Raw genomic sequence first — 13956 nt, 5'->3', positions numbered from 1 at the left:
CTCCTTTTAGACAACTTGAACAAGTTGGTTCTGATTTCCTCAAACACTATCAGCTCATTTCTGTTTGTCCTAAACTACTAAATAACTACCACTGAAGGATTGAAGCTGCTGAATTCAGGCTGTCCATTCGAGCTTCACCCTGCTGGACGAGCTGCTGAAAACGCTAGTCCTTTCATCATTTCTCCCCGTGGGACGACTTCAGCCAAGAAAACAGTAAACTAGCTCAGACTAACTAGTCTCAACCTGCAGCTTCTCTTCACTTTAAAGACTTGAAACAGAATCACTCACAAGAAAAACAAACATCTTAAAACCCACGTTAAAAATGACACTTTCCTTCTCTGAAGTAACATCTCGTTCTTGAGTTGAGCCGCTTGATCTCAAGTCAAACTTGAAACAATAAACTACGTTATTTTGGTTTTTCACGTGGAGAAAGAAATACAAAACGCAGTGTATGAATATTTGGACAAATGAAAACAGATAAAACCATGTTTTATAGCTGAAACACACTAAAAAAAGATAGAAAAATAGTACTATTATAGTTGGCAGCAGAGTGGCTGGGCTCAGAGGAGGTGGTGTTCAGGTGGAGTGGATCACATGATGGAGCAGTTTCTCTTGGCAGCATGAGGGCCTCCCTGAGAAGCAAAGAGGCATAAGGTCTTAAATTTATAGAATAAATAAATAAACAGCTGCAGGCTTAAATCTTCCCATCTGCATGATGAACGCTGCGGTGTGTGGTTTGAAGACAGGTCATGGTTGAAGACGCAGGTGTATAAGTTGCAGTTTTTTGCAGATTTGTCAATCCTGCAACTTATGAATATGGAAAAAAAAAATGTACAACACATTTTTTGACTGATGTTTTGAATTTCTAAGAACTGCAATAGCGAGCCGTCCCGTGCCGCTCGCTTCACTCAGCTGGTGCAGGTGGGAAGAACGCTGGAGAGCTAGCAGCTCCGGCTGCGATGGATGGATGGTGCCGCCCAGAAGAAATGAAGCCGTTTAGACCATTAAACGCAACGGTTCAACGGTGACGCATAAAAAAAAAAAAAAAGTGACTTGTATGTCGAAGCGACTTATACAGACCCTTTCCAAAAAATTAGAATATCATGGAAAAGTTGTATCTTCCATAATTCCATTCAAAAAGTTGATCTTTAATAGACGATAGATTCAGAGACCACAATTTAAATTATTTCAAGTATTTGTTTATTTTTACATAATTTGAGCTTTCAGCTCATGAAACCCACAAAAACAGGATTTCAACAAATTAGAATACTGTGGAGACATCAGCCCACACTTCTCAGTTTTTACAGGAAAAAAGAAATAAATTAGGATGACAACAAATCAATCAAAATATGGTACTTTCAAAACGATACATCAATCTTCAACACTTGGTTGGAAATCCCTTTGTCTTAATCACTGCCTCCATGTGACGTGGCATTGACTGGGAGTTATGGAAGCCCAGATTTCCTTGATGCTGTCAGCTCTTCTTTGTTGTTGGGTCTGGTGTCGCTCATGTTCCTCTTGAGAAGACCCCATAGATTCTCAATGGGGTTTAGGTCCAGTGAGTTGGCTGGTCAGTCAAGCTCTGTGGCATCAAACCAGGTTTTGGTGCTTCTGGCAGCATGGGCAGGGGCCAGGTCCTGCTGGAAGATGAACTCTGCATCTCCATACAGATCCTCAGCAGAAGGAATCATGAAGTCCTCTAAAACATTCTGGTAGACTGTTGTGGTGACCTTGGATTTAAGAAAGCAGAGTTTACCAACACCTGCACCAGATATTGCACCCCAAATTATGACTGACTGGATATTTCACACTGGACCTTAACCAGTATGGGTTCTGTTCCTCACGCTTCTTCCTCCAAACCCTTGGACCTTGATTTTCGAATGAAAGACACTTTACTTTGATCGGAAAAGAGGACCGAGGAACCCAACAGTTGTACTCCATCTCCTGGATGTGTCTGAATGTGGTGGTTTTTGAAGCAGTGACTCCCGCCTCGTTCCACTTTTTCTGGATCTCTGCCAGATTCTGGATCTTCTCTGTTTGATAATCCGCTGATGTCCACGGTCATCTCTTTTGCAGGTGCATCTACTCCTGCCACATTTTGCCCTTCCACTAGACTTTCCATTTATGTGTTTGGACACAGCACTCTGTGAACAGCCAGCCTCCTTAGCTATGAACTTTTGTGTCTTACCCATCCTATGGAGGGCATCAATGATGGTCTTCTGGTCAGTTATGTCTGCAGTCTTCACCATATTGAACCAAACTGAGACAATTGAACCAAACTGAAGCGATTTAACGACACCTGAGGAAACCTGTGCAGGTACTTTGAGTTAGTGTCACACTCAGTTTAAAACATTCATGCCCTGCAACATTTGGGCTCATTTCTTGACACTGTTCTAATTTTTTTTTATTATTATCCTGTTTTCATGGGTTTCATGAGCTGGAAGCCCAAATTATGTAAAAATAAACAAATAAATACTTGAAATCGTTTAAATTGTGGGCCCTGAATCTATCATCTATTAAATATTAACATCCATAAGTCCATTCAAAAAGTTCAACAACTTTTCCATGATATTCTAATTTTTTGGAAAGGGTCCGTATGAGTTTTCCTCTTCATGATGCTTTTTATTTTGACTGATGCAATCCAGAGCGACTTACACACGGGAAACAACAGTAACTGGTTCTTAGGATACAGGAACATTTAAGGCTTAATAATACGGGATTCACCAGTTTTTAGTTTGGTTTTTACATTTTGTAAAGCTAAGATCTACTAAATCTAACTTTGAACAGTTCTGATTTCGTGATAATATAATAAACGACAGAGAGAATATACATTTTACTGAATTTAAGAGGTATTTTAGACATTACTAAAAATCTAAATTGAACCGTTCAAGAACGACACAGACAGAATACGGAGTACACTCAACGTAAACTGGATAACATGAACTGTTAGATGAGGAGCTTCATGTCAGCTCGATCCAATTTGTTGAAGAGGAGTGTCCTGATGTTCATTTTAGCTCTTAACACACTGAACACATAAATGATGCAAACAACTAAAACATCAACACCTTGAAACAAATATAGAAATCTGCAGTCATTTTGTTAAGACACTGAACGCAGCAGCGTGGACTGTCCACTGAAGCTGGTTTACTTCTGTGACGAACTCGTGCTTGTGCTTATAAAAAGTGGTATTTAAATATTAGTTACACCGATTAAGAAAACCCTTTGATTGTGTATTTATAAGATATTTAGCCAAGTGCCAATTCTCCTGCACCAAACAAGTTCGTCACATTTTCTATTTACAGATTTAAAAAAACCAAATCTGCTCAGGATCTAAGACAAAAAAACTCACCTGCTGTTGGAACAGCTCTTCCTCAACGACCTCGACTTCATCATCTTCCTCTACCTGCTCTACTGTCGTCTTATACGTGGTGATCCTTTTGGCCACTTCCTGTAGAAATTAAAAATAAAAAAAGTGCTGCTTTACATCCAAATCAAGGTTTGAGCCATAAACGACTGGTGGAAGAGAAGTGGAGGAGGAGAGTGATGACAAGTGACCGTGTACTCAACACTCACTTCTCCCTGTGGGTTCATCAGAACCACACAGACGTCTTCCCCCGACCCCCAGGACGACTGGCTCTTCCACACCAGATCTGTGGGAGGTTTGGAGCTCACACCAGCATCAGATGCCCAAATCTGCACGCAGTAAACACAGAGCTGCAGTCCCCCCACACAACACATCATCACACTGACAAAAACTTAATTCTGGAAATAATTAAAGCGTAAACGAGCACAAATTAAAGCTCTTGCATGAGTTTTTCCAAAATTATTTTCATTTTGAACTCCTGAGCTCCGAAGAGACACCCAGAGATCAGGATGTTAGAAGACAAGCTCGTACCGTGACTTTCTGCCCAGCTTTCAGGACAAACTTGGGTGTAAACTTATAGGTGGCTGCAGCACCTCCAATGGTCTTCACCATCTCGTACCCCACCATGGCCTGGTCCTGACACAAAGTTTGCACAGAGTCTTAAAAATCCTGCAACTTGAAACGTGTAGAAGCTGAAGTCCAGGTGCTTACTTCATCTCCAGTGTTGTCAAGGCAGATGAACTTGCCGTCGGTGTCGATCTCATTAACGCAGACGGATCCTGTGGCTGAGGCAGAGTGGGCGATGGACACCGAGCTGCTGGCTTCCTGCTCCTCTACGTCGATGCGCTTCCTCTTTCCGTGAGTGGTGCGAACGCTGCGACTGCTGGACGAGGCTCGAGACACGGTGACACGAGACGAAGGACTCGGAGACAGCTTCAGTCTGGGGGAGGGAAGGACCAGTTAGCTTTCAATGACCTGCATTTCAGATGGCCTGATTGATGTCATCTGTGGTTCGTTACCTTTCTTCCTCTCCTTCCAGGAGTTTGCGGTAAGCATTGATCTCCATGTCCAAGGCCAGCTTCACATCCAGCAGCTGCTCGTACTCACTCAGCTGCTGCTGCATCTTGGCTCGAACCTCTGACACCTCACGGTCTTTGTCTGCCAGAAGTTTGCGGCTCATGTCTTTCTCATGCACCAAAGCTGCCTCGAGCTCTGCGATACGATCTCGCCATCCACGAGTCTGAAAGTACACATGAAGATCAGGATCTCAGAAGCAATTTGACACAACAGGTACAGGACAAGCCCAAGAGGACATTTCTGACTGGCCTGAAAAACTACAGTCTCTTTCACACACTTTCAAGCCTGGTCTGAGGTCTGTCTACTGGTGTACTGTCACCAGCGACTGAGGTAGTCACAGAGCTGAGTTGGTGAGTATGCATCAAACGGGGAGTGAACAAGTACAATGCTACACTGCAGCAGTGCTGCCGTCTCTGCTGGTTTCATGTGTGAAAGCACACGTTTGCAGGGTGCAGCCAGTTTGCCTGCTTTGTGTGAACAACCAAAGGAGCTCGTCTTTGCAACTCTACACCAGAACTGTGAGCAGTGCAAGCCATTCATTTAAATTTAATGGTTGCAAAAAGGCCAATCTGGCCGTTTCAGGGAAAGCTAAAATAAATATATGATTTTAAAGATGTTAGTTAAAAAGGAGCAAAAAATGCATCATCATCTACACCCTCATCAAATTGTTTATACAATTATGAATACTACAGTAAAACATTTTTTTATATAAAATTAACCTGTATATTGTGGATTGCACTTTTGTACGAGTATAAAAAACATATATAGTATAAGAAAATATGACATTTGAGCTATACTAAACCAGAATTTTTACAGAGTCATGATATTATCAGAAGCCACAAGAAAGATCATTTGACCCAGACAGGAAAGTCTTCACAAGTGCAGGTTTTTGTGAACACTGCCACCTAAAAACACATCCTCAAAATAAACAGAAACTTGGTAGATGGGATGAGACTCAACCTCCTTCTGTAGTCCTGTCAGCTGGGCGGAGAGGCTCTCAATCCTCAGGGCAGACTCTCTCAGATCCTCTCGGGCCATGCTGGCTGAAGCTCCGTTCATCTCAGATAGATGATGCAAGTCTTCCAGCTGGGGACAACAGATGAAAAGTCAGCGTCATACTCCTCACAGCTCCAAAAGAGGAACTGAGATGTGCAAGCCACTTCCTGATGAGCAGGAAGTTAGTAAAGTCTTGTCCGTTCTTACAACTGCAACTTGTAGTTTTACTTCAGATGGGTGTGAACCTGCGTAATTGTAGGTAAACGTTAATAAAACTGGTCATTTTTTTAAATGTACACGTTTAATACATTAATAAAAATAAACAGAACGTTAAAATGTCAAAATGCAACATCCATCTTGAAGTTGCAGGCCTCCGTCAACCAATCACACAACAGTCTGTTTAATAATGTCAAGACTTGCATTTTGTTGACCATCTAGCATCATCACATCATTTGTGTGAAACTGAGTCAGCACATTTCTGATTAACAGCTCGAGCCTGTGTTTGATGCCAACATTACTCTCATCAGGTCTTCAAAGCTTTTTCACAACAAATACGACTGGAAACCCAGAACACCTTCAACAGCAACTTAATGGGAGCCCATAGTTTAGTAGAACAAAGTGAACATTTGTCCTTTTAGACACATGTAACACTTTGCTCATGCCATGAGACATGTTGGATAACAGCAGAGGAACACACAAGTCGATGTTTTTCTGTTTCCCTCTGCAGAGGTTGCAACAGCGAGTGAGTTCGCACCAAAGATTTGGTCACCGTTTCACACCAGGAGCTTTTTCTGCCACAACCTGGACTTGAACTCTCATTCTCAGGATCACAAGACCGAGACACGGACCAACAAGCTAACGCGGACCCCAACACTAAAGTCTCAATATTTGTACAAAATAAAACTTTGACATTTACTCATCACTCTAAAGGATGTAAGAACTGCATACAGTACCACTAAAACAAAGGTGCAGAGATAGTTGTTGGACCTAAATTTAGTTATATTGGGTTTTTGAAGAGGAACTGAAAACAACTGGTGGTTCATTTTTAGCTCTGGTTGCAGCTAAAGAAATAGAAACTAATATTTTAGCTGACTGTAATCTGGCAGTGAAAGAGCGTTTATAGGCCTGCAGAGCTTGAAATCACGTTGGCCGCTTGTAAAAAAAATAAAAAATAAAAACTGATTTTAATTAAAAGTCAAATAAAAAAATGGATCCCATTCACGTTTAAAAAAATAGAAAGAAAAGTAATTTGGGTCACATGGGTCATTTCAACATGCGTGTGTGTCAGTCATACTTTGGCTTTATAGGTGGACTCCAGGTTGTCCTTGTAGATCTTGATCTGCTCCTCATTCTGAGTCCTCATGTCAACCAGCGCTTGTGTCAGTTTATATTCATACTCCTCCTTCCGTCCAGAGTCCACCTCCACCAGCCGGGTTTCGTACCGCTGCCGGGCCTCCTTCACTTCCTGCAGAACAGCGCGGTTGGTTATTGCTCGGTGTTTAAAGTTTGTGACTTTAGCAACTCACTTTGTTTTGTTGCAACTTTATTGTTTTTGCTGGAGAATACAAAGCAGAAGCTAAAAACGGTTTTAACCTCTCATTAATAATCTGAACAACTTTGATAATTCCTTACTTTTCAGGCTCTAGGGAAAATTTATAAAATAGTTGAAATGGCTAAAAATCTCACTGACACTACGACTTCCACCAGACCTTTTTAGTTTGTTGACGCTGACTTGAGAAGTCATATCCTCACCTCTGCATGCATGCTCTTTCTGAAGTCCATTTCCTCCATCTGACTCTGACAACGGTTCTCAAGGTCAATACGCAGAAGCATCTCATCTGCGAGCTGCTTCTTGGCCTGAGCAAGACCTGTATCCAACTAACACCAAAGACAGAAACAACTTAGGAACGTGAAAATTATAGTTAAACAGAAAATCTGTTTGCAAAGAAGTGGACATTTAATCGAGAGCATCTGTTTTTGTCTTTTTACATCCTGAAGTTGTTCTTGCAGTTCAGCGAGCATTGCTTCCAGACCCCTCTTCTCAGACAGCGCTGTAGCCAACATGGCCTCTTTGGAGTTCAGCTGAGCCTCCAAGTCCTTCAGTCGGGCCTGAGCTGCTGCTGCGTCAGCATCCTTCTTGTTGTAGCTGGTAAGGAAAAATAAATCACAGTAAATAGAGGTTGCACCTTTTACTTATTCTCAAGTAAAACCAAACTGTTACGATCAAATAAAATTAAAACACTTCCATTCTTTTTGTGTCAAGATATTTCTAGCTTCAGTTACTAAAAAAAAACCAAGAGGTCATTAATTTAAACAAACCAGAGCGCCCTCTGCTGGATCACAAGACAAACTACTGATGACTACAGCCGAGAAAGCCCACATGGTTTGGGTGCAGGTATGTGACGTCACTGTTGCCACTACACTCAGCTGACTGACACTTTGGGAAGGTTGGCTGCACAGAACCTCCTCTGCTGGGGGGCTCTGAAACCTCACAGGTTGTCAGTATGGTTTGCACATGTTGAAAATAATAAGTAGTAAACAAGTCTGGACGACATTTTTTAAACATATCAAACACTTGTTACACCCTGAGCTACAATTTACAAGAGATTGTGATTTATGAGACCAACAAGGGGAGGATGCAGGAGATTATCCAACGTGCAAACTGGAGTACAGAGTTAGAGCAATATTAAACTGGGAGCCACAAGTTGGTTAAAGCAATTCAAAAGCTTTGAGTCTTTACGAAATCAATTTTTAACATTTATTAGGAGGATCCACAGTGTTGTTCTTTTACATTTCCTCTATACACACACACACAAAAGAAAAAACTCTCCAGGAGAAGAAAAACTAAAGGTTTAGGATTATTGAAGTGTACTCGGACCAACCAAGCGCAGACGTTCAGGTCCTATTTTTCTGTTCAGCGTCTTGATTCAAGCTCAGACTCCGCTCCTCGTCTCAGTAACAACAGCACACAGTAACCAGCTGCTACAAACATCCTGACGTCTTTACGTATGAAAGATGGAGGCTGAAGAGGAGAAGTCACTGGGTACATGAACGGCTGATCTTCTAGTACAAAGTAAAGAAAATGTTTGGGAAGCACTGCTCTAAGAACTACTTTGCTTTCAGCATATATTTATTTAAATAGACAAACAGAAAAAAGCCCCATCAGAACTAACTGGGTTTGGGATTAAAGTGATTTCTTAGATTAGCTGCAGCTGAGCAGAATGATTTTCTCACTCCGGGTCCAGGGATTACCATGGGTGGGTGAGCCATCTGCTGGAGTGAGAGAACTATGAGAGGAATGCAGTTCGTCTAGTTTTCACATTTTACTGAGAAACATCCGATGACAGAAACAAACACTGATTCTACGAGTTCTCACTTCACAGGAACACTTCAACATGAACATACCTGAGCCGACACACAGCTAATACCCGACATGCCTAAAGACAACCGTATATCAGCTGTGGCTGAGTGGTTAGAGCAGTATTCCTCTAATGGGAGAGCTGGGAGTTCGATTCCACCAGCAGTCACATGCTGAAGTGTCCCTGGGCAAGACTCTGAACCCTTCATTGCTTCCGACGTGTGTCCAGTCAGTGTATGATCTGAAGCACTGATTAGTCTCTACACAATCAGATTAGCTTTGTAGAGATCTACCATAGTAGAGTGATGTGTGTGTGTGGAGGTAAATGAGGGCACAGATTGTAAAGAGCTTCGAGTATCTTGATTAGATAGAAAGGTGCTACACAAGTACAGTCCATTTACCATAAGACAACCTCTTCAGATTTAAAACAAGATCACAGCAGTAACTGGGTGACCTTCTAATAATGGTTTAGGTTGTAAAAGAACACACAAATAAAGTTACCCAGAAAACTAAGTTTATTCATGATTTAATGGGTATTTTACTCAAGATCTATAGCTCTGTTCTACAAGCTCCTCATATACTCTTAAACAACTGGTAAATTAAATACCTGAACACTTTTCCATGTAGGTGAACAAATGTGTTCCTTCAGAGAAGATTGCACTTATCTCAACATTTATTTGAGATATGATGTCACTGTAGTGACAGGATAACCCATGCCTGTTTTGATACGTGGGGTGGAGCACAGAGAGCTGTTGTGTTTGTTAATCACATCATATCCAGTGACGCTGGTTAAGAGCCCAGCTGAAATCACCCATCAAGAGAAACACGTGCTTTAGATCTTGTGTTAGCGGTGGTTGGCTCCATAGAAGAGATTTGCATGCAGGACAGTTGCTGCTCAAAATGCAGCTGTCTTGACATAATCAAGAACTTCACATGAGGCTCATTGTGGTAAAGAAGGCTTCAGGACATTCAAGATAATGTAATCCGTGTATTTTCCAGCATGATGGAGGATAAAACAAAGTAGCTCAACAAATGCAACACCGAAGCTTTGGACCCCAGGTCAGAACCCCCCAAATCTTAACCTCTTTGAGAACCTGTGGTCAAGTCTCTAAAGCTGGAGGATAACCAGAAACCAAGGAAGTGTGAGAAGTCCAACAATAAAAAATGGATCAGTCAGGATTTGGCCCTGAACTTGAACTTACCACAAGAAAAGTTGCCAACTCTAAATATTAACTTTGCTTAAATTTGATGCGTTTGCTAATAAAGTTTTTTTATGCTTTAAATTGTTTCTCACTACAACTTATAGGCATAACAATAATTTTTAAAAATCTAGAGCCTTACAACTATATTTCTGACACTATAAAAAGCCTTTGGCCACTACAATAAACTGTATGAGTGGTAATTTAGAGAACAAACGTGTTAAATAAAACGTCATTGTTGAATACTGATTGTTGAACTGGTGTTAAGCTGAATGAAGCGTTGGACCCGGGACAGTGCTCTGTGCTTCAGTGAATGATGTGGACACAGAGTTTAGTTTGTCCACTCGTATAATGAACAGCCTACGGCAGGCTCGACACCGAGCTGTAGATATCAATATATTAGTTTTAGGTCATAACGCTCAGTCCAACCAACAGTTGAGCAATGTGAGGGGTTCTTGTAGCAGCGGTGGTTAAAGTAAAGAAATAAATTAAATGCCTAGCATGAAGATCGTCTACGCTTACGAAATAATGAACGAGATGTTGCTTTCAGGAATATGTCTCAACTACCACATCAATGGCTCAATATCTAAAATCAGCCGAGTTATAACCATTTCTGTGGTGTACGACATAGTGAATCAGATCAGTTAATCAGGTTAGGTACAGATGAACATTTATTAACTACTTTCTGAAAGTAGTTTGTGAGGTGGTTTGTTTACAAGCAGGGTTGAGTCCAACAGTTTTACATCAAGATGTTCACAGTGAGTACACGTTGGGAATGACTCTGATACAATCACCCAATTTTAGCACAAAATACAGTATGCGAGTCTGACTGAATAAAAAGTTATTTTATTATTCGTAAGGCCAGTAGGCTAAGGCTCCATCCTGAATTAGGTTGGCCACATTTAATCAGCTGGATATGAATTAGGGCTGGACAATAATTCGATATCGATATATATCACGATATACTTTTATTCAATAACGGTGATATGAGTTTTAAGCACATTTTTGATATTTCGATAGGATTACAGCATTTCACCGACGCATTTATTTTTTCTGTTTGGGTTGAAGCAGCCGCTTCAGTTTCAACCCGGACAGAAAAAGGTGTGACACAACTACGCAAGTGCGCGGTGACGTAGATGTTACGCAGAGCTCGAGTCCAGAAGGTGCTAGTGGTAGCAGGCTAGGCTAATCCAACATGTGTTAAGTTTTCTCTTGAAAAGGAGCGCCCACGACAGTCAGAATGTGACTGAACAAACTTTCACAAGCAAAGAGAAAGAAGATGACATCACTGATTAGAGAGGAACAACTCATTCGGAGGTGTGGAAGTGGTTCGGCTTTCTAAGATCCGATAAACTGCAGGTTTGTGCTGCAAAATGTGACGGAGAGTCGCTCCAACTAGCAGTGGGAACATTAACTTGTTCCACGTTTTCACTCGATAGAACATGTTGAGTGACAAGATGAAGCTCAGTAAAGTTTGAGACAACGTGTCCCTGAAACAACAACCCCCCAGCTGTATCAACAGAGAAATCCATGCAGCAAACACACACGTCTGCTACATGGGTTACGTTGTTGTTTAAAGTTGAAACTATTAATATTGGCAGAGTTTTATGTTTATTTGATGGCGATTTCAAAATTCTTTCAAGGCTAAACACTAGGGGTGCGCCGATTTCCTTAATTTTGGGAAATCGGACGATACTTGCACGAGAAACAGATTTTTTAAGTTTTAACAACAATTGTCTGAACTTCGTTTATATTTCAGAGCTCTACCTCATGGCCAGTTAAAACAAGTTTGTCTTGTTTCTAGGTTATTGTTCAAAAGTATTTCAATAAATAATACTGGAAAATTGAAGGTGCAGTGTGACCTTGTGTCGCTTATCAAACAAAAATCGGCAGGTCAGACTTTTTAAGAAATCAGTGATCGGTACACCCCTATAAATACAAATAAAAAGGTGAACATTCATTTATATGTACAGTTTTTCTGAGGCTTTTATATCGTTTATATCGATATCAGAATTATATCGTTATCAACTGAAATGGAGAAATATATTGTGATAAAAGTTTTGGCCATATCGTCCAGCCCTAATATGAATATATACAATATTTATTTATTAGAAATGTCATAAAAATCCATGCAGCGGTTCATGAGACATTTTGTGAACAGAGTCGACTCTGAATAATCCCTGGTAAACAAATCTTGCGCAATCTTTCAGCGCTCAGAATGTGTGTTAGGGATGACTTTCAGCTACCACCACATAAAATTAAAATCAATCTCTTTCAAATTGACCAAGCTAAAACCTTGTGTGTGTATTTTTTTTTTTAAGTAAACTGGCTGTGTGAGCCATTTAAAATCATAATGACTTTAGTGGTACCTTCGACTACTTTCCCAATGGTTTATTACAATTCCTCCAGCAGTTCATGACATTTTGGTGGAATAGATGCAAAAACTTTATCATCCACCTTCGCCTTTAGGCAGTGGGTAACATTGAAAAAGGGTTGCGTGTGTGTTTCAACCCACAATCCAAAGCAGGCAAACCACACAGCATGTCACTGACACATGGCTTCAGCTGCCAAAGTTAATGAGCACATAATACTTCCTCTGTCTGACACAGCAGCTGCACACCTGCCTCCACAGGCGTCCTGCACATCACCGAGTACAAACTACACTACCCAGAGACGACCACAACACCAAGAAACACACGTGTTTATAACGTGTTGTAGTCACTGGGGTGCATTTTATTTCAGAAGAGAATCTGCAGATGGTTCTCCATACAGGACAGGAAGCCACAGTTCTTTTAAATGGATTGTTTTATTATTAGACTGAGACGTTTTAATATAAAATATAGCTTCCGGCAGTTTGTGCAAATGCACTTTTATTACTCGGATAAGAACATAATTACACCGCAGCGTGATGATGTAAGAGAAAAACAACCGGTTTAAATGAGAATCGTTGCATTTTCCCGCCTGAAAGCCTGGGGGAGTGAATACAAGTCAAACCCGAGCCGTTCCAGTCTGGGCCGAGCCCGGATGACGCGCCCGGCTCAGACCAGACGTGATGGCTCGAAAATCAAAGACTTAGCCAGGCTAAGCTGCGCAGTGTTCTAGTGTCCGTGCACTGGTGATTAAAGCTGAACAAGGTCTTACTTTTGCTGAAGCAGCTCGTGCTCGGACTTGATCTTGCCCAGCTCGATCTGCAGCCAGGCCCGCTCCTTGGACGAGTCGTCCAGAGACCTCCTGGCGTCGGCTAGCTCCGTCTCGTACAGCGCCTTCACTCCGCTCAGCTCGCGACTCCGAACCTCTTCCTTCTCGCTGATTTGCAGATGCAGCACTTGGTTCTCAGACTCCAAACTTCGGACTTTATCGATGTAAACGGCCAGGCGGTCGTTGAGGTCCCTGAGCTGCTGCTTCTCCTGCAGTCTGGTGATCCTGGTCGGGCTCAGCGGAGTGCTGCTGCCGCACGTGCCTCTCTGGCCGGTTGGAGTTGCAGCCACAGACGCCATTGTTGAAGAGAGGCTAAACAGACCGCGCGAACAAACAAAGATGTTTGTAAGGTGTGTCGACTGGTTCCAGCGCTCCGCAGCAGCCCGTACTTTAGACACCAGTCCTGGGAGTGAATCCTGTCTTTTCTTAACCGAATGAAAGAGGGGTTTGGCTTCCTAATATGGCGGCTTATTGAAAATGTGACGTTGTGCGTCACTAACCAATAGGAGAGCTCGACGCGTGCGTCCTTTCAATTTTGACTTTTGGGTACGTTGGAAAACAATACCAGCGTATGCCGGAACATTCAAGAGCAGGAGGAATGAGTTTTCTTACACAGTTGTTACATAAACATTTAGATTACAGCAAAGTAAAACACAATATATTATATTACGGTAAATTATATTGCAACAATAAATACATTACATTATAGTATTATGTACATATTGTAGATTATCTATTGTTGATGTCTGTTTCTTTTTGTTTTG

The 13956-nt window shown here is 41.6% G+C and overlaps 1 protein-coding gene across 1 annotated transcript; it reads right to left on the bottom strand.

Annotated features, from left to right (window-relative positions):
- Nucleotides 1-446: 446 nt before the first annotated feature.
- lmnb1 (lamin B1) lies at nt 447-13613 on the bottom strand. The gene is made up of 11 exons (XM_037692230.1): nt 13136-13613; nt 7427-7583; nt 7190-7315; nt 6732-6902; nt 5402-5527; nt 4384-4604; nt 4076-4304; nt 3896-4000; nt 3574-3693; nt 3350-3448; nt 447-632 (listed from the first exon to the last, which is right to left on the bottom strand). The coding sequence occupies exons 1-11, from the start codon at nt 13489-13491 to the stop codon at nt 591-593; spliced, it is 1752 nt and encodes a 583-aa protein (XP_037548158.1). The 5' UTR covers nt 13492-13613; the 3' UTR covers nt 447-590.
- Between the last annotated feature and the right edge of the window lie 343 nt (nt 13614-13956).

Source organism: Nematolebias whitei, chromosome 18, assembly GCF_014905685.2.
Source record: "Nematolebias whitei isolate Nwh7 chromosome 18, NemWhi1, whole genome shotgun sequence".
NCBI lineage: Eukaryota > Metazoa > Chordata > Actinopteri > Cyprinodontiformes > Rivulidae > Nematolebias > Nematolebias whitei.
This window is presented reverse-complemented; position numbering and strand designations above follow the sequence as displayed.